This window comes from Leopardus geoffroyi, chromosome E1 (assembly GCF_018350155.1).
Source record: "Leopardus geoffroyi isolate Oge1 chromosome E1, O.geoffroyi_Oge1_pat1.0, whole genome shotgun sequence".
In the NCBI taxonomy this organism is placed as follows: domain Eukaryota; kingdom Metazoa; phylum Chordata; class Mammalia; order Carnivora; family Felidae; genus Leopardus; species Leopardus geoffroyi.
In genome coordinates, this window is record NC_059330.1 from 30,238,726 (window position 1) to 30,258,524 (window position 19,799).

The following is a 19,799-nucleotide window of genomic DNA, read 5'->3' on the forward strand; positions in this document are numbered from 1 at the left end:
ACAGGTAGGGATTGAAAATACTCGTTAAATTCTCTGCATAGAAGCTCCCTTATAAAATGTATTAGACTTTAGCATAATGTTTAGTGATGAATTATATACACCAATAGCAAACTGTCTCTATTTCTAAAAAAAGTCTAATTGAAAATGGGAAGTTCTTGTTTTGTTTTGTTTCCTTACGAAATTATAACAACTCACATGGTAACCCTGAACACGTCAGCTAAATCAAAGCTCTGATTGGTAATTTCCCATTGTGATTCATAAAAATTGCAACATTTATCATTAATTAACTATTTGTTCAGTAGGCTAAGTTCTTCAAAGCATGAGCTCTACTAGGGGACAAATACAAAAGGGGCTTGTAAAGAAAATAATAAGAAAAGGATGGAAACCAAATGGGTCCAACAAACATAGCTGTGCACTTTGTAACATGAGCTACAGCCATTAACTTGAACTACAGAGATGGGTCAGAGGCTGACAGATGTTATTGTCTCTGTAAGGAGTTGATCTCATTGAGATTGGTTCCGTGGAGACAGAACAGATAAAAAGTCTCAGTTTAGTCGCCACCGAAGCCTCTGCCCATGATGCTATATGTGGTGGGTTTGCTTCAAACACACAAATTAGGAAGCAAACCCCTATCTGGGTAGTCGGTCTATATCCCAAATTATATTCTCAGTAGAGTTTGGAATCACTTTGCAACCACTAGTGACTTTTTCCCTCATCTGATTAGAGGTGGTGGTGGTATTGTGGAATATAGAAAAGAGCAACATTGATTATGGATGCCTCTTTTTTGGTCAAATAATATATTCTGCAAAAAGATGCTATCTTGACAGGCAGGACCATTTTAACCTGATTCAGGGGAAGAGACCCATCTGCTTTTTTCTCTCTGACCTTTTAGTAGGTTGATGCTGCCTGTCTTCTCATTTAATAAATTGCAACACAGCTTGCCTATTAAAAGAATCCATAAAACATGACTTAGTACTGTAGCAAAACTACAGAAACCAATTACTAGCACAGATCCTGCAGGCTCATTTTGAAAGTTCAGAATAAAAGTAGGGTCCTCCAGTTTCCTAAGCATTGCTTTTCTGTTGATAGTGTCTCTTAGTCCTCACTTCTATTTAGTCTCCATTTTAATGACATAATTAAAAGGGACTTGAATATGTTCTCCACTAAAACACTGTAAGTAAAATTATCTCTCTTGTACTTGGATGAATCAGTATTACTTTAAGGGTTTGCTCTCAGCTTTAAAATGTAACTGACAAAATTTAAGAATCACAATGGAGTCACAGGAGGTAAGAGATTTGGATCTTAAGGTTGATATGTAAAAGCTGCCAATTGTCAAAGTTACCAGTGAGACTTCATGAAGTCACCCATAAACTACACTATGGGACCATCTTTCAAAGAGTCAGTGTGGCAGGAGACATCACTGTGGGATACTAAGTCAAGTTGTTATCTTGTGTTGAGATGCCATGATGGTTTTGTTTTTGTTTTTGTTTTGTTTTCCTTAAAGCATCATGAAACACTAGAATTACTCTCCATTTGGTGGAACCTTCACTCACTGAGAGTCATAAAGCATACAATGGGGTGTTGGGTGGCTCAGTCAGTTAATTCTTAGTTTCAGCTCAGGTCATGATCTCACGATTCGTGAATTTGGGCCCCACATTAGGCTCTGAGCTGAGTGCATAGAATTAGCTTGGGATTCTCTCTCTCCTCTCTCTGCCCCTTCCCTGCTCACTTTCTCTCTCTCTCTCTCTCAAAATAAATAAACTTAAAAAAAAAGCTTGGGGTGCCTGGGTGCCTCGGTCAGTTAAGCATCTGACTTCCTCTCAGGTTATGATCTCACAGTTCATGGGTTTGAGCCCCACGTCAGGCTTTGTGCTGACAGCTCAGAGCCTGGAACCTGCTTCAGATTTTGTGTCTCCCTCTCTCTCTGCCCCTCCCCTGCTCATGCTCTGTCTCTCAAAAATAAATAAACATTAAAAAAAAAAAAAAAAGCTCATGAAATGAGTGATCTTGAGAAACCAGAAGCTTTAGGCCTCCCTGTGACTCTTGTGCTTGGCAAAGGACCACTGAGTTTCTGGGAAGGTAGGCAACATTTCTAGCTCGGGTTAAGTGGTCTTGATTTTTTTCTTTGTGATGAATATTATCTAGTTAAATTTTGCAGATTGCAAAAAAAAAAAAAAATGGACTGTTGAATATCAGAATTTAAAATACAAATTGTGCCATTTGGATATCTACCCAGCAAATTTCAAGAGGCTACAGACAAGTAAACAATTAGCAAGTGTTTGGTAATTCAAATATTCATATTGTTAAAGCCTTTTTTTAAAAAAATTACAATTAGAAAAACATAATTACTATGATAAGGAAGTATACTGAAATTTTAATGGAACAAAAAGTTGGCCATCTGACTGATCCTTCCCTAAATTAAAACTGTCACCAACGTAAAGCTGTGGCTTAAATGGTCTCTTGTATTGAGGGATAAGTTGGGACAAGCTTCTGAAGCCCATGGTGGGGATTCTAGAAAGCCTGATCTCTTTACTAGCCCTTCCCCAGCCAGAACTCATGTTAGAATTGCAGATACAGCCATTCTGCTAAGGTCCTCCAGATCTAGTGATGCTTAGCCCAATGCTGCTGGCTGCATGTAGTCTGCCTGCATTCAGGAAATGACTGGGCATCTAACTTCAGGCGGACAAATCTCAAACAGTGTTAAAGATGAGTGGTGACATTGCTCACTCATTCAGCTTTCTCATCCCTTGCTGTTGAGAAAGCATCTTGGAGCTGAGCAATTCCATTTCTCCCTTAGGCTGCTGGGCTCTGAAGGCTGAGGTTCAGGAAATATTGTGAGACAGTCAATTTTGAGTAACTGAGAGAGTCAACTCTGGGAAAGTGGCTTTGGGTACCAAGCACACAGGCAAGGAGTCTAAGAAATCTTGAAGAAGATACTGATTCAGGAAAAATTGTTAAAATAATATGATAAATAAAATGATAAAATCATTAAAATCATTAAAAAATGATCCTATTTGGGGCAAATGTTGCAGAAGGAGGTATTCCCTTCGAGTTATTCTGCCCTATTTTCACCTTGACACCTCCACTGGTGTCACACAGGTATTGATTGTCTGTCTTTAGCCATGAATTATATCTTTACTTAGTATACCTAGCACAGTGTCTGACAAATAGTACATGCTTACTAACATTTTAAAAACTAACGTGTTGAGAGGCACCTGGGTGGCTCAGTCGGTTAAGCGTCCGACTTCGGCTCGGGTCATGATCTCATGGTTCATGGGTTCGAACCCCGTGTCGGGCTCTGTGCTGATAGCTCAGAGCCTGGAGCCTGCTTCAGATTCTGTGTCTTCCTCTCTCTCTCTGCCCCTCCCCCACTCATGTTCTCTCTCTCCCGCTCTCTCTCTCTCTCTCTCTCAAAAATAAACATCAAAAAAATAATAATGTGCTGAATTTTATAGGTTATGAGTAGAGAAGAAGAGCCAGTCATATACACAGGACTTTAAGTCACCACTCCCTTCTTGCTTCACCACCATATTCCATATGTGCGACTTACAACTTCCCTCCAAGTAGCACGTTGTCCCCCCTTCCTGCTTATGATCCCTGATATTTCATAATTGTCTATGGCTGAACTCTGGGGCCAACTGGCTTCCCCACCATGGTACAATGAAGTTTCATTTAACTGGAAATGTATTCAAAGGCACAGAATTACAGAGCATGATAACTATGTTTTAAATTTTAATATGAAAAAACATTTTTCAAATATCCCTTAATGTAACTGGAGGTTGAAAGTATAATTCCATATTTAAGATGTATATATGTATATACAATTTTAATAAATTCAGCCCTTTAAATATTTTTCCTGAGTTGGTTCTCATGATGAGAAGGTGGCTCACGACCATCCTAATCTCTTAACTGTAACAGTCAGTCTACCTGAGAGCTTCTTGGGATCTCCGTAGAGTTTTAAGTAAGCTAGTCCTGTTTCTGGCTTCCCTATCACACCACTCCTTCTAGTATTTGGCTTCAGATCTGAATGTGCCCCTATTTTGCCACTGTCATGGTCCTTCTCACAAGTATAAGATCCTCTTTCTTTCCTGTCTTTGGGCAGTTGAGTACCCAAATGGTGACATTAACTCGCTGCATGATCCCTTCTGATCTGGATTTTCTTATTGGCCCTCAACTGCTTTGCTCAAGCTTTACTTCTTGTTTGCTGTATTCCTATTGCCACAAAGTATCTGGCTAGGACTTGGCTTCATTCATCGGACATGTGGCATTCATGTCCTGTCCTAGCTCACTGACTTCTTAGTTTTGAAGCTCTGTCTTATAGTCAGTCTTTCCAAACACTTATTTTATATGATGGGCACTTGAATCTGCTCCATCTAATGCTGACATGGTAGCATTTGGGGAAGAAAAGATAAAACGGATAAGGTTCAACTGGTTACAATCCACCAAAATTTAGATTAGGTATAGTTGGCAAAACTCCCAAAATGAGTTCATGATGATTATCAATTACATTAGCACTTTCTTTCCATTGCTTGGTTTCCCTCATTCAATATTGTTTGTGAGATTTACTCATGTAGTTGCATGTAGTTGTAGATGGTATATTCTCATTGCTGTATAGTATTTCACAGTGCATTACTGTTGGGTTTATATATCAGGATGGAGTTGCTAAATTATAGGGTATGCATATGTCCATTTTTAGAAGATAATACCAATTTCCCATTGGTGGTTGTTCCAAATGTCTCGTCTACCAGCAGTGTATGAGAATGCCAACTGTCCTACTTCCTCACCAGCGCTTGGTATTTTCCATCTCCTATTATAGCTATTTGGTGGGGGTCAGCTTATTATCTTTTATTTTAGTAAAATCTGGATTTTATGCTAGAAGTTCCTTGGAGGTACTTTAAACTGGTATCTATTCATGATCTGGGTAGTTAGCTTTTACAGTATCTTAAAATACAACACTGAATCTTTCTTTTAAAAAAGAAAAAAATTTTTAAAGATTTTAAAAGAAAGAGATTTGGTCTGTCTCTGTCCTTTTAAAAGACACGGTGCTCACAAATCTGGAGTAAAGTTACTTTAGCCATTAAAATTAAATTAACACGGAGATGCAATAATATGGTAATTTTTTTGAAATTAACTCTAATAGTTTTATGCTAAACCATATTCTAACTCTCAGACTTTAAAGATTATACTGTACCAACAAATTGTCCTGTAACTTCTATAATGCCTATTGATGAAAGGCAATAATAGCTAAACTTAAAACAATCTCTCTGTGTGCTTCGGTGCCTTGAAATCTGTTGTAACCCCATTGGAGGATAAAGACTATTCTATTCTACGTGCAAAATGATCTCTGGTTCCACGTGTTAAATCAGGGACACAAATAAGAGAAATAGAGAATATCTTTTGGTCTTTCAGAACTAGGAAAACATGATTAACCTATATGTAAAAATTACAATGGAAGTCAGTATGTAATCAATTGTTAAGTAGGATGCTCTAATTGTAAGTGCTATAGCATTAGTATTTCTATTATACTGTATTGTAAGTTTTTGTTTCCCATACTAGGTATAATTCTATGAAGACAGGAAGCTTCCCATATCCTTTATTACTGTATTTTTAGTACTAATATAGTGCCTAATATATTACAGCACCCAATAAATATTTATGAGATTAAATTGAAGGAATACAACACACAATTTAGAGTAAGTAGCCAGGTGAAGATGATTCAGATTTAGGTGGAAAAGAAAAGAGGGGCTTTTCCAGGCAGAGGGCATACATCAGCTTTACACTAGTGTTTCCTTTTGTTGTTGTTATCTCTTATATTTAAAACAAAAATCATTATTATCTCAATTCATTCCCCCAGAAAACTATATAATTTTATGGGACTCAACTTCATAAGTAAATCAAGTATTAAAAAGATTAGCCTTATCAAAAAACAAAGTCCATAACTTTGTAGGTGACAAAACAGAAAAATGAAGAAATTAAGTAGAGAGGTAAAGCCCTCTATCTGAGCTTCAGTCTGGAAGCAGGACAAGGAAGGGCTAGAATCAGGGAGGACTGGGAACTCAGCCCCTGGAGTTGACCGGGGTTTACAAATGCTTTATGTCAAGTGGGAATCTGGAGCTAGGTTCACTGCCTGAAACCAGGAGGTAATGTGGGTCTTTCCAACTTGTCGAAAGAGAAGGAAAAAGGTTGATGTCACCTGTTGCTTGGGACTGCAGTTTTGGCCTAAGGAGGCTGCAGAATACAGACTCCATTTTATAAAAGTAACTGAGCCAAATGTCACTAGCTTGGGGGCTCAGATCTTGAATATTCTCAATATCACCATGGGGTAAGAGCATAACTCCCTATTAAAGATTTGTAGAACTGGGGTTCCTAGGTAGGAGCTAAGTGGAGATAATAGCAAAACCTTTAGATAAGGAGGAATGAGGAATGTAGGATAGAGGAAGGGAAAGAGGCAAGTTTCAAAGAAAGCAAGATATATATGCAACATTTTTAAAGCACAAAGAAACTCACTACTAGGTAAATGTACATACTACAATGAAAAGAAGGAAGAATGGAAGGAAGGAAGGAGGGGAAAAGAGAACTATACAGCATTCTCATAAGTGAACATAAATGAAAATATTTAAATAGAACACTTGTAAATTGTATATCAATATAGTTTTAAAGACCACTACTGAGTAGAGTTTGCCTAGAATTGAACATCAGAAAATCTATGAATATAATCTACCACATGAATTAATTAAAAGAAAAAAAAAACTATATTATTTTCTCAATAGATGTAGAAAAATACTTGATAAACTTCAACACACAATCCTTATTTAAAAAATTTGTTTTTGTAAACGAGAATGAGAAAGATCTTTCTCAATTGAATGGAAATCATTTAACCAAAACATACAGCAAATATTTTTCTTAATAGTGTAATTTTAAATACTTTTTTTATTAAGGTCAGAAACATGTCAAGGATGGCTGTCATCACCCTGGTATTCAGAATAATTGGAAACCCACAAAAAATAATAAAAACAAACAAAAAATCAAAGACACAAAAATGAGAAAGAATGACATCAAATTACTCATATTTGCAGAATATATGATTGTCTGTAGGAAATCCTTAGATAATCTACAGAGATACCATTAAAACCTTTGGGGAAGATTAACAGGGTCGTTGGATTAAAAACCAAACCTTAAAATCAACTGTAGTTATAAACAGCATCAATAACCATTTAGAAAAGGTAATAGAAAAAAGATCAATCACATAGCAATGAACTGTAATGAGTAATAAATATACCAGAAGTAACCATTATAAAGGAAAAACAAATAAAGGTTCATAAAAACATCAAATACTCTGCACAGCATATCATGCTCATGGATGGGAAACTGTTAACTCTCCTGATTGATCTATACCTTCAATGCGATTGCAATAAAATTTCTAATAGAGACTTTTGTGGAAAATGACAAACTGATCTCAAAATTCACTTGAAAAAGTAAAAGGCAAAGAATACCCTACACAATACTGAAGAAAAAGATCAAGGTATAATACCTTGCCCTCAGATACTATGAGTTAACAGAAAGCTAGAATATTTAAGATAATGTGTTTCAGGTGAAAAGACAGACCAACAGACTACTGGACAGACTTAGATTCCTTAGATTTATGGAAGCCAAGTTTAATACAGAGATGGTATAACAATTCAATGGAGGAAATCAGGACTATTTATGAGAGTACCACTAGTTTCCCATAGAGAAAAATTTTCATTTGGATCTCTACCTCACACCATATGTAATATAAATTCCATATGAATCAAAAACATAAAGTGGAAATCAAAACTTTATAACTTTTAAAACAAAATATAGAAGAATAAGTTTACAACATTAGAATAGGGAAGAAATAAAACCCAAGTGAAATGTTCAATCACTTAGATGCCATAAAATGTAAATATTTCCATAATAAAAATTAGTACGTGTAAGTAAAAAGTAGGTCAATGCCTAGGAAAAGACATTTACACATAACACACAAAAGTTTATTATCAGAATAGATAAAAAACTTCTACAAATCCATAAAAATAGAACAGCAACTAGCTTAAAGATAGTAAAGGATGTGAAAAGGCAATTCACAAAAGAGGAAAACTGAATGATCTATAAACATATAAAAAATGTTTAGCTTCACTAGAAATTAGGGAATTGAAAATTAGAAAAATTAAGATACCATTTTACACCCTTCGGGTTGAAAAAGTTTGACGTCTGAAAATAACATGTTGGCAAAGATTTGGGAAGCAGGAACTCACATGAACTGCTCATGGGATTACAAGCCAGTCAACCATTGGGAGAGCAATTTGGCATTATCTAGTCATTATCTAGTAATGTTTATGAGGTACATACCTTATAACCTAACAATTTCCCAGGTAAGTACCCTGGAAAAAAATCTACTCAGGGGCATAAAGCTACCAGAATAATCACTGAAGCACTGTTTTGTTTTGTTTGTTTTAATAGCAAAAATTGGCAATAGCCTAATTGTTCGTCAGTAGAACAAATTAATAAACAGTACTGTATTTATACAAAGGACTATTATCTAGATTTCAAGCAAATAATCAGAGTCATGTGTCCACTTGGCTAAATCTCAAGAACATAATGTTGACTAAAAAAAATATGCAGAATGGCACATCATTTATGAAAACTTAAAAGACTGTGGATATCACTCATCAATAGATAAAACATGGATAAACACACAGGGTTGTATTTTTCTCTGTGGAGAAATGATACAGCAGAATAGGATCAGGAAAGGGAGCACATGAAAATGTAATAATATTTGTAACTTTTTTTTTTCAAATCCATAAAAATGTGGACGAAATATTGGAAAATTAATTGTGAGTGATACTACATAGGTATTCCTTATATTCGTTTCCTGTTTACTTGAAATATTTTATAACACTTTGTCTTTTTAATGAAGGGGTTTGTGGATACTGCACTAAAAACGTGAATCATTGTGTCTGCCTGTTCATAGCACTATACTGTAGGTGCTATCCTTGCCCACACTCTTTGTTTATCTTGTCCTGTACCTTCTCACAACTCTGCTGGAGCCACAGCTAATGGAACTAGGGATGTTTTCAACTGACAAATCCCACTCATTCTGGCCAGTGTCCTACTGAGGAACAAAGATCTGAACCACATGATTTCTTTCCTTGACTTCTGGAATTGATGTGTATTCCCCCAGTGGGACGCAGAAGTAAAATGTCCTCTCCTTGATGTCTGCGCCTGTCATTTTGGGCCACAGGCAATCTGAGGAGTAAGTAGATGAACCTGGTCTACGGAAGTAGGCAAGACCACAAAGAGAAGCCTGGTTCTTGATAACTTGTTTCTTATGGAGCTCTCCAATTCAGGTTAGTGTAAAGTCAAATCAAATTTTGTTTTCTGTTTGCAGATTTCATTAAATATTTATATTCCCACAATTATCTCCTCCTCACTCCCTTTTAATCTGAGCTTTTGGTTTTGTAGCCTAACAATTGTTTAGAAAAGACAGAATAATAGCTTCTTTAAGTCAATAATCAATACTAAAGGTGAAAACATATTTTAACAGTGAAGGAGGTCAAAAGTGGTTTCTGTACTTGGGAGATAACTTCTGGTCTTCGGTAAAACTCTAAAACATATATTTTTTAAAGCTAATAATTTATCACTTGGGAAAAATTATACTTGTCAATATTCAAAGTTATATCTTACCACTTCCACCCATTTCCTATCCCCAGTGCTGTTTAAAGAGAAAGAGTACTAGAAACGGCCTGGCCAGTACGCAAGCGGCATTTGTTAGACTTTTGGGAATTTGTGAGCTGATTGTTAAACATGGCCATTCTTAAAAACTGAATTATAAAAAATTATAATAAAATTACTTGTATTAAAGACAAAGGAAATACATCAAATAAAAAGCTTCTGCACAGTAAAGGAGGCCACCAACAAAATGAAAAGGCAACCCACCGAATGGGAGAAAATAGTTGCAAATCATGCAACTGATAAGGAATTAATATCCAAAATATATAAAGAACTCTTAGAACTCAATGCAACAAAACAAAACAAAAAACAACCAAACACTTGAAAAATGGGCAGAGGGTCTGAATAGACATTTTTCCAAAGAAGACATTCAGATGGCCAACAGGTATATGACAAGCTGCTCAACATCGCTAAATATCAGGGAAATGCACATCAAAACCACAGGAAGATGTCACCCTTGTGTATTCTTGGTGGGAATGTAAATAGGTGAAGCCATTGTGTAAAACAGTATGGAGGTTCTTCAGAAAATTAAAAATAGAACTATAATATGATGCAATAATTCCACTTCTGGGTATTTATCCAAAGAAAACAAAAACCTAACTTGAAAGGATATACGTACCCCCACATTCATTGCACCATTATTTGCAACAGACAACATATGGAAACAACCTAAGTGTCCATTGGTAGATGAATGGATAAAGAACATGCAAGATGTCTGTCAGTCTATCTATCTATCTATCTATCTATCTATCTATCTAATGGAATATAATTCAGCTCTGAAAAAGTGTGAAATCTTGCCATTTATAACAACATAGATGAATCTTGAAAGCATTATGCTAAGTGAAATAAGTCAGACAGAGAAAGACAAATACCATATGATCTCACTTACGTGTGAAATCTAAAAAACAAACAGACAAAAACCAAAAGCAGAGTTCACAGGTACGAAGAACAGACTGGTGGCTGCCAGAGGCAGGGGTTGGGGGTGGTGGGTGAAATAGGGGAAGGGGATCAAAAAGTACAAACTCTCAGTTGTAAAATAAATACGTCACGGGAAGGCAAAGCACAGTGTGGCAACTATACTTAATAATACTATACTGCACATGTGAAAGTTGCTAAGAGAGTAAATCTTAGAAGTTCTCATCACAAGGAAAATATTCTGTAAATATGTATGGTCATGGTTGTCAACTAGACTTTTATAGTGATCGTTTTGTAATACACACAAATATCAGATCATTCTGCTGTGTGCCTAAAACTCCTGTAATGTTGTATGTCAATCACACCTCAATAATAAAAAAAAGGAAATACTCAAAACTCATCACTTCCTGATTTTTGAGGAAACAGTCTACAGTATTCAAAAACTATTACCCAATATGGTAAAGAAGTTGCTCACATTAGTAATCCACATTTATATGTAAACTACATTAATTCATCAATTGCAGCCATAGGCGGGCTACAGATATGACTTCAGCAAAAATCAGTGAAAGCATTCTGTGAGAATCAGTTGGCTACATTGAATTTACAATAAAGTGTATTAAATATTTTATTTTATTTGTAAATTGTGTGCTACACATCCATTATGTCAGTAAATATAGACACACACATACATATATGTATGTATACACACACACATATACATATATATGTATGGACACGTGTGTGTGCCTGTGTATATAATTTATTCCAGGAGCAGCCTAGAAGGGCAACATTGAAATTTCATAAGAAATGGAATTGTTGGAGACAGAAAACAATAGATAAGCAATTTATTAATCCCTGGAATTGGGCATTTTTGAAAGAGAAGAGGCAAGTAAGGAAAAAAGCAACACAAGCTTTCATTAAAAAATTTTTGAAGTTTTATTTATTTAAGTAATCTCTATACCCAATATGGGGCTCAAACTCACAACCCCATGATCAAGAGTCACGTGCTCTTCCCACTGAGCCAGCTAGGCAATGCACTAGTATTTTGCTATAGAGAGCAGTAGGGAGAGGAAGAAACGAGATTTTTGAGCAGCTACTATGAGGAATTTGGATAAAGGTCTTTAGGATATTTTTCTGTGGAATGTGATATAATTCCGCTTTAAAGGACTTTAATAAAAATTTACATTGTTTTCATCTGTTTAGATTTTTGTGTTTCCTTTGAATACATACCTAAACTTAGGGGCCATGAAGCATTTGAGTTATAGTTAGGTTACACAACATTTTGATCATAAAACTATTATTTGGAGTCAATATGGGTTCACTATGAATAAACTGCCAAATTGCCTTTGTTCTTCTAATGATAGCATGGTTATACTAGCATAGCTTGACAATAACAACAAAAATGACAACAATACAACTATTACCATCACTAATTATTGTTTTCAATTATTGATAGCTGTTCTATATTCTTTTTTTTTTCAACGTTTATTTATTTTTGGGACAGAGAGAGACAGAGCATGAACGGGGGAGGGGCAGAGAGAGGGAGACACAGAATCGGAAACAGGCTCCAGGCTCTGAGCCATCAGCCCAGAGCCCGACGCGGGGCTCGAACTCACAGACCGCGAGATCGTGACCTGGCTGAAGTCGGACGCTTAACCGACTGCGCCACCCAGGCGCCCCATGATAGCTGTTCTATATTCTTTACACAGATTAATTTGCTTAAATATCACAACAACCTTATGAGGCAGATAAAATAATGTCATCATCTTACAGATCAGGATGTGGACCTAGAAAGGTAGAGTAACTTGCTCCCAAGCTCATAGCTAGCAAAATCTAGTAAGGTTAGAATCCAGGCAATCTAGCCCTGAAGATCATACCATTAGTGAACTATATAATGCTACAATATTTCCCAACATTAGCAGTGTAGCGTGAGATTCATCTTACTCTTCATTTCTAAAGAGCACCGATAACAACCTAAAGTAGCTGTCAGGGTGCTGGAAAGCTGCCTGCATTAGATATTGTTGGGTGATTTCATGAAAGCACTTTCTGAGCCTCTGCTTGTTTAACAGAATGTTACAGACATTTCAGGAGAGACAAAGATGAAAACGAATAAAACATGATTCTGCCTCTGAAAAGCTTAAAATCCAGGTATACACCATTTTTGTCAATCTCTTGAATGAAGTCAAGAGGCAAATCAAGTATGTCCCAAAACTGAAATAGGGTTTAAAGTAATTCAAATTCAAAAAGCTTCTAAGAATCTCCACTAGTATTCTGAAATTAATAAGTGTCACAGGAATAAAGGTACAAGTTTGTTGTAGTATTCAAAACCAAGTGCATAAATATAGGACTGGAAAAAATCCGTTTTTATAGCAGCTTTTATACAGCATATCTAGAGGTTTTAGGATTAACCTCAAGACTAAAGTGCTATTAAAATTTCTGATGTACTCTTAGGTTATAGTAATAGAAATAACATGTCCAGAACAAGAACTTTTTTTTTGTTTTCTTGGAGCTCTGCAATGGTCAGCCATCTTGGCAGTGATTTTTTTTTTTTTCAGTTCAGGACGTAATATTTTAAGAGGGACATTGAAAAATGTGACTGGAGCAAATGGAAAAGGATAACTAAACCAAGTCATATGAAGGATGGCTAAAGCAACCGGGGATGTTTAGCCTGGACCAGGAAGGCTCAGAGAGTGTATGGGATCGGATTCCAAAATATTTGGAGGGTTGTCATGTGGAAGAAGGAGTCAACTTCTGAGCTGCTCCAGAAGGCAAAACTAGCACAAGCCACCTGAAGGTTATCTCAGGTTAGTAAAAGAAAGTTTGAAGTGTTGAGCTATTAAAAATGATTGCACCTCCATGGGCTAGAGAAAGGGGTCCTAGAGAGGATGTTGTGAGGAAGACGGCTTGGGGTGGGCTGTTGAACTGCATCGTGTTGAACCATCTTCCCAAATTAAAATCCCATGATTTATAATGGCATAGCACAAACAATTCCCTAAACTTTTAAATTCTTTTTTTTAATGTTTATTTATTTTTGAGAGAGAGAGAGAGAGAGAGAGAGAGAGCACGCACAAGCTGGGGAGGGGCAGAGAGAGAGGGAGACACAGAATATGAAGCAGGCCCAGGCTCTGAGCTGTCAGCACAGAGTCCAAGGAGGGGCTTGAACCCACGAATTGAACTGTGAGATCATGACCTGAGCTGAAGTCAGATGCTCAACTGACTGAGCCACCCAGGCGCCCCAATTCCTTAAGCTTTTAGAATACATACACAGGAAAATATTATTTTCCCTAAATACACAAAAACTACAATTAACATATGAGTAGCAATTATCCCTCCTAGAAGCAAAAGAAGCAGTGACATTTGGGTCATGAGAAGAGACGAAGCAAACAGCCTGTGCAATTGCCTCTGTGCAGAGAAAGCCTGGGAACCACAGGCATAAGCCCTGGCCGGGAATCTGCTCTGTGGAGAACAGGGGGCTGTTTTCATACAAGGAAGGGAACAGAGAAGGAATACAAGGTTAACGCTGGATGTGGCTTTAAATCCTTCAGCACAGTGCCTAGCGGTCATAAAAAAAGCAAACACAAGTCAGCAAAACCTTTGCAGAGGTGATGAATAGAAATAGAACATATTACTCTGGTCTAGATAAACGCAACATGTTACATCCCTGCACTGCCTCTGCAGCATGGGCCACAGACCTTCCTCTGTAAAGAGCATTTCAGGCCTGGGAAAGAAGAAAATGCAACCAGAACACAGGCGAAAATTCTGGCACATGGATCTTCAGGTAAATTACACAAACCAAATTAACACAATTGGCAAGTGGGCACCTAGAGATGGGGTTTTGAAAGGGAATCCCACCAGAGACAGGAGGAGTGAAAGGGAGCTGCCAGAAGGGACTGCTCTAGGCTGGTTGAATACAGGACAAAGTAAGAGAAAAAATGGAGATTGTCATCCAGACAAAGCTCAGTGGAGAGTCCAGAAGAGTCAAGGGGAACAGACCTTTGCCTAGCCCACAAAAGCCCCAGATAAAATCCTAACCATACTATGCAATTTATTAAAAGTTTTTCTTCCCCACTAACCAACCAGCTTCCACTAGTCTCAAGCATTCTTTCTGACTTATTTCATTAACATTTCCTTCTTTTTCTGGAGTGGTCAGAGCCCCAGGGAATCTCTTTCTCTCTCCTCCCCCTTGCCCCCCCCAACCAGTGGGGCATTGAATGAGAGCCAGAGTGTTGTCTGTGTAAAGAGAAATTGCAAAACCACAAATTGCAGAAAATCGTTACTGCCAAAAATCGAAAGGAACACACAATATCACCATGCCTCTTAAAAAGCAATTGCGCATTTTACAGGCCTCTGGATAATTCAGGTTTGTTTGGCAACTTTCTCACCCATACCACCCAGAAGACAATTCTCTTCCACCAGAGGCAGTGGTCCCAAAGAATATTTGTAGTTAAAGAGAAACAAAAAATGTGGGTGCAAGTCCTTCCAGGGGCCTTGCTTTGGCCCAATACGGTTCTATTTGATTCTATTGTGTAGTATTGATTTTAAGATCCAAAGTTTGCCCCTCCCAGATTCCCAGGGATTCCTGCTGAGACAGAGAGAGAGCCTCCAATAATGTAACAAGAATCCCTTAAAGACACAAAGCACTTTCAGATGGCAAAATCTTTCCGAAATGTTACCTTATGTGATTATCACAACAACCCTTTGACAGAGGCAAGGAAAATGTTTTCCCTTTCTCCTCCTCTAACCCATAATAAAGACGCTTTGAAACTGAGGGGTTCAGTAACATTCTCAAAATCATACCACTTCTGAGGGAGTGATCTGGGACTCAGACATAAGCCTTCTGAGTTTTAGTCCTGAGTTTCTTCTATCACCTACCCCCTTTCTCTGTTGGGGGCATGCCTTCCTGACTTGGCTACGGCTGCTCTCCTTCAGAGGAGTTGGAATTTTATGTGGCCCATACACATTTCCAGGGCCTTGACTTGGAAAACCTCCTGCCATTCACTACAGATTGAGCCTTGTCTGAATGCGTGCTGATTAGGTCGTCTTCCATTTGTATTGGTTGTATAATACAACCATCACTGGGGTAATGCCAACTCCTGAGGTACTGATCGAGTCTGGCTGCCAAAATGAACCCAAATCACAATTGCCTGGTGATTTTAATGTGTTTCCATGACTCCATGGGTCAGACCAACTCCCCACCAGTTTAGCTCAGAGATGACGTGGAGAGGTGGGAAGAACTGTTTTTGTCTGGATGGTGCAAAACTCTGTGCAAAGTTGCTGCTCAGAGTATTTGCTAATAAAGGGGTCACCAAGCACTTTGTATGTCCTTGAGAAAAAAGTGTGAAAGTAAAGTGATCACAAATTAACCCCCTAACATGGAACAGCTAGCTATTTCTCTCCCCACCTGGGAGATGCAAGGTGCTTCAACCAAAACTTTGATAAAGAGATCTTGAGGTAGTGGTCATACATGTGTTCATAGTTGCATACTTGCAAATAATAACTAAAAATGCCACCTTAAACTACCTTCCGTCTAATTGTCACCATGAACATATTCCAAATATCTCTTAGTATTTAACATTAAACCATTTAAAATCAGTGATAAGCCTAAGTAGACACATACAGTGTGAGAAAGAGCTATGGAATATGAATATGGAGGAAAGTAAACACAGACTGTTCTCCTGAACAATATCTATGTTCAAAAGAAAGAATACAGTCAGACGTTAACATGTGTACAAATAAAATACTTATGATGGCACATGAAAAGGGAGACTGCTCCTAAAATCCAACATGGCTTCACAGGCAAAAGCTGCTTAAAACATTCATAACTTGCAGGTGTCTTGATAATGCAATAAAGACCAAAGTGATCTAACACAGAAATTGACATTTTAAAAAATTCCAGTGAACACAGATACTTTGACATAAAATCTGAATGGTTTTAATAAGGATGCATGTTGCTTGGGCTAGTGTTTGAATATTTGGTGGATAGCAATGGGATCAATCCATTCTAGAGAACAGACAAAATATATTCTCCACACATTCTTGGTTTACCTGGCTCAAGGTTGTTGATCTCCTGCTTCTACCTTATGGTTGTTGATCTTCTGCTTACTTATCTGTAGTGACAAGCAAGTCACTACCATTTGAACTACTTTTGAATAGCTAGAGTCTTTATCCTGAATTCACATCTATCCCCTGCTTTTTGAACTTGAGTATTATCAAATTATTCCAGAGACAGATGGAACATTCATATTTTGAACTCCCAGTTCGGACCCGGTGTAATTTTATTTGGTCTTTTAAAAAAGAGGGGGTTTGTAATTTGGCTATAGACACTGAGAGTACCAAGAGTAAAGAAACATAATACATGGAGATTCGTTCTAGAAAGAACACGGGTTTACAGAGCGGCTGCAATGCAGTACACACAGGGAGGCATTATTAAGATAACTACCCTGCTATTAAATGTGAAACAGCCTGTGACTGTGAGGAGTGACCGGGCAAAGAGTAATAAATTAGCCATTTGAGAGAAGCTGAATATTCAAATGTTTGGTGTCACATGATCATCATATCTAAAAGAATACTGCCTAATGTCTCCTCCTCACTTTTTTTTCTAGCTTTTTAGATGCAATGTAGTGGCAGCCATGATTGGGTTCAATCTGTTTCCCAAACGGTTTATAAAATATTACACGATGCTATACAAACCAACAGTGTGAAACATTAGATTCACACTGAGGCTGCATTTGTTGAGCCAGGCTTTAAAAAGGCAGCAATGTGAGATGGGAGCCTTAAAGATGAGGAGGTTTTAGGAATTAGAGCTGAGAAGGCGATACCATTTCAAGGAGGAAATGTACTTACATTTTGCTGCAAGTGAAATGCCTGTCTTTAAAGGGCAGCCTCTGAAACAAAGAGAAAAACAAAAACAAAAAACAAGCGTGTTAAAAAAAAAAAATAGAGAGCAACCAATTCAGAATGAAAAAGGCACTGGATTGTCTTTGAAGGTACAGCCACTGACTGAAAACATGAGGGGCCCAGAGATGAAAACATTTTTATTGGGGAACTCATCTTAGAGGTACAGAGAGAAGTAGCCCACAAAGAAAACATGCAAGTCAACTGTCATATCTCACCACATTCTCAGCTCCCTGTCCTGGACCCTCCTAGAATTTCCAGATCCCTTGATGCTCACTTTGTCTCCCACATCTGATCCTGGCTAGAGAGAAATATGGAGAGTCTAGTTGCCTAGTTCAACGGCTTAGACTCATCATTCTCTGGCTTCTGGTTCATACTGACATTGCACCTTATTCTCATAGGCCCAGCTCTGAGACATTGTTCCATTAAATTAAGCTCCTCATAAAAATTATGTTCTTCTCAATTCATGCTTATTTGGGTAAGTGGACAAGTTTTCTTTTCCAAGGAATAAAAAGCTATTCTGGGGAGTATTGGGGTGGGGGCACTGGAATCGATGCCAGGTTTTTCCTTATTCAAGATGGCAGTAAAAGAAGAAACAATTAGACTGAGCCTGTGCTTGGAAAGAGTTTGCCAGTTGTGCAGGCAATTTGTTCGGTGTGGCAGCCTACCAGACAACTCAGTTTGCTTCCAAATCCATTTCCCCCCCTTTGGATATACTGTGGTTATATCCAAAGGGGTCCTTTTCAAAGTAGTAGATTTAACTGGGAATGGCAAGTAAGCCCCCATGATTGATATGAACAATCTGTGTACTGAGATTCACATGATCCTGGGTCATCTCTAAGACTGAACACTCAAGTCATGGTGTCCTTGGACCTAAGCAAGATCTGCCATGCCCCCCTACGTGGATCTGGATAAGCTGGATTAGTGACTTTGGCGAGCAGTATTTTTCCAAGCTCTGCCATTTTTTTTTAATTTTTTTTTTTTTACATTTATTTATTTTTGAGAAACAGAGTGAGACAAAGCGTGAACGGGGGAGGAGCAGAGAGAGTAGGAGACACAGAATCTGAAGCAGGCTCCAGGCTCTGAGCAAGCGGTCCGCACAGAGCCTGATGCGGGGCTCGAACCCACAAACTGTGAGATCGTGACCTGAGCCAAAGTCGGACACTCAACTGACTGAGCCACCCAGGCGCCCCCAAGCTCTGCCATTTTTAGTAATAGTGTGACTTTGACAAATTGATTCAGTGCTCTGGGACTGATAGAAATAATAATGTGGCTATTTCAAATAGTTGTAAGAGTTAAGTGAGATAATGCATGTGAAATAAATGCTACTTAGTGTTTTACTGTTATTGTTCTTATTACCAGAAGACCTGTCTGGGAAAACAAATTAAGAAGATATAATAAGTCCATGATATTGGAGCTGGGAGAGTGGCTATGGAGAGAGTTTTGCTTGGGTAAGATGTCTCCTCTCTTGACCATCTGCACTGTACCATTGTCCCAGATTTCTCTCCCACATTGCCTTCTTCCACTCTTCGTTGCTCTAACCGCTGAGTGTAATTCAGGTTAGATTAACATTCACACTGGAAAATCCCTCAGTGTTTTAGCAAGCCACCTAATTCCACATTTACTATCCATGGACATGGTTGGGGTGAGGCTCCTAGACTGACAAATTATGAAATTATTGAACTATTGACCCCAGAAAGAACAGGCATAGTTCTTCTTTCAGAGTTCTTTACATGAGGTAGGTGCTTGATACATTTTTATTGAGTCGACTATTTTAGATGGATCCTATGGTGTGACTCAATAAGATGTCATATGCGTCACCGACTAGGAGGAGTTAGAAACACTGCTCTGACAGACAACACACACCCCCACCTCTCCCTCCTCCAAACAAAAAAGTGTACTGAAAATTCTTCTCAAATTGTGCACCCTTCAGTTCCTCTAAGGAACTTGTTGCTAGGAAACAAATTTAGACAGCTCTCACCTGCTGAGGAAAGTTTTTACTACTGCTTCAGATAACAGGTTCTTCTTTAGTGACAAAAGTATTAACAAAGAAAACTGTCTGTTACTTCACGGATTCACTGGACAAGAGCTCTTTCTTCATTTGGGCAACAATTTCATGGCAATATCATTGATTACCCTGAAAACTATTCAGAGCTGTCCTTGAGACTGCATTATGAAGCCACCTAATGCAGTGGTACTGATCATTTTTCTTGGGGTACAAAATAAATAAAGCAATCAAGAAC

The 19,799-nt window shown here is 37.9% G+C and overlaps 1 protein-coding gene across 2 annotated transcripts in view; it reads right to left on the bottom strand.

Annotated features, from left to right (window-relative positions):
* The window catches only part of ANKFN1 (ankyrin repeat and fibronectin type III domain containing 1), a 304,247-nt gene that overhangs the window by 227,576 nt on the left and 56,872 nt on the right, over positions 1–19,799 (bottom strand). For both annotated transcript variants that reach the window (XM_045488308.1, XM_045488309.1), the window contains exon 2: positions 17,506–17,546. In XM_045488308.1, coding sequence (XP_045344264.1) covers positions 17,506–17,546 — 41 coding nt within the window. The remainder of the gene's footprint in view (positions 1–17,505; positions 17,547–19,799) is intronic.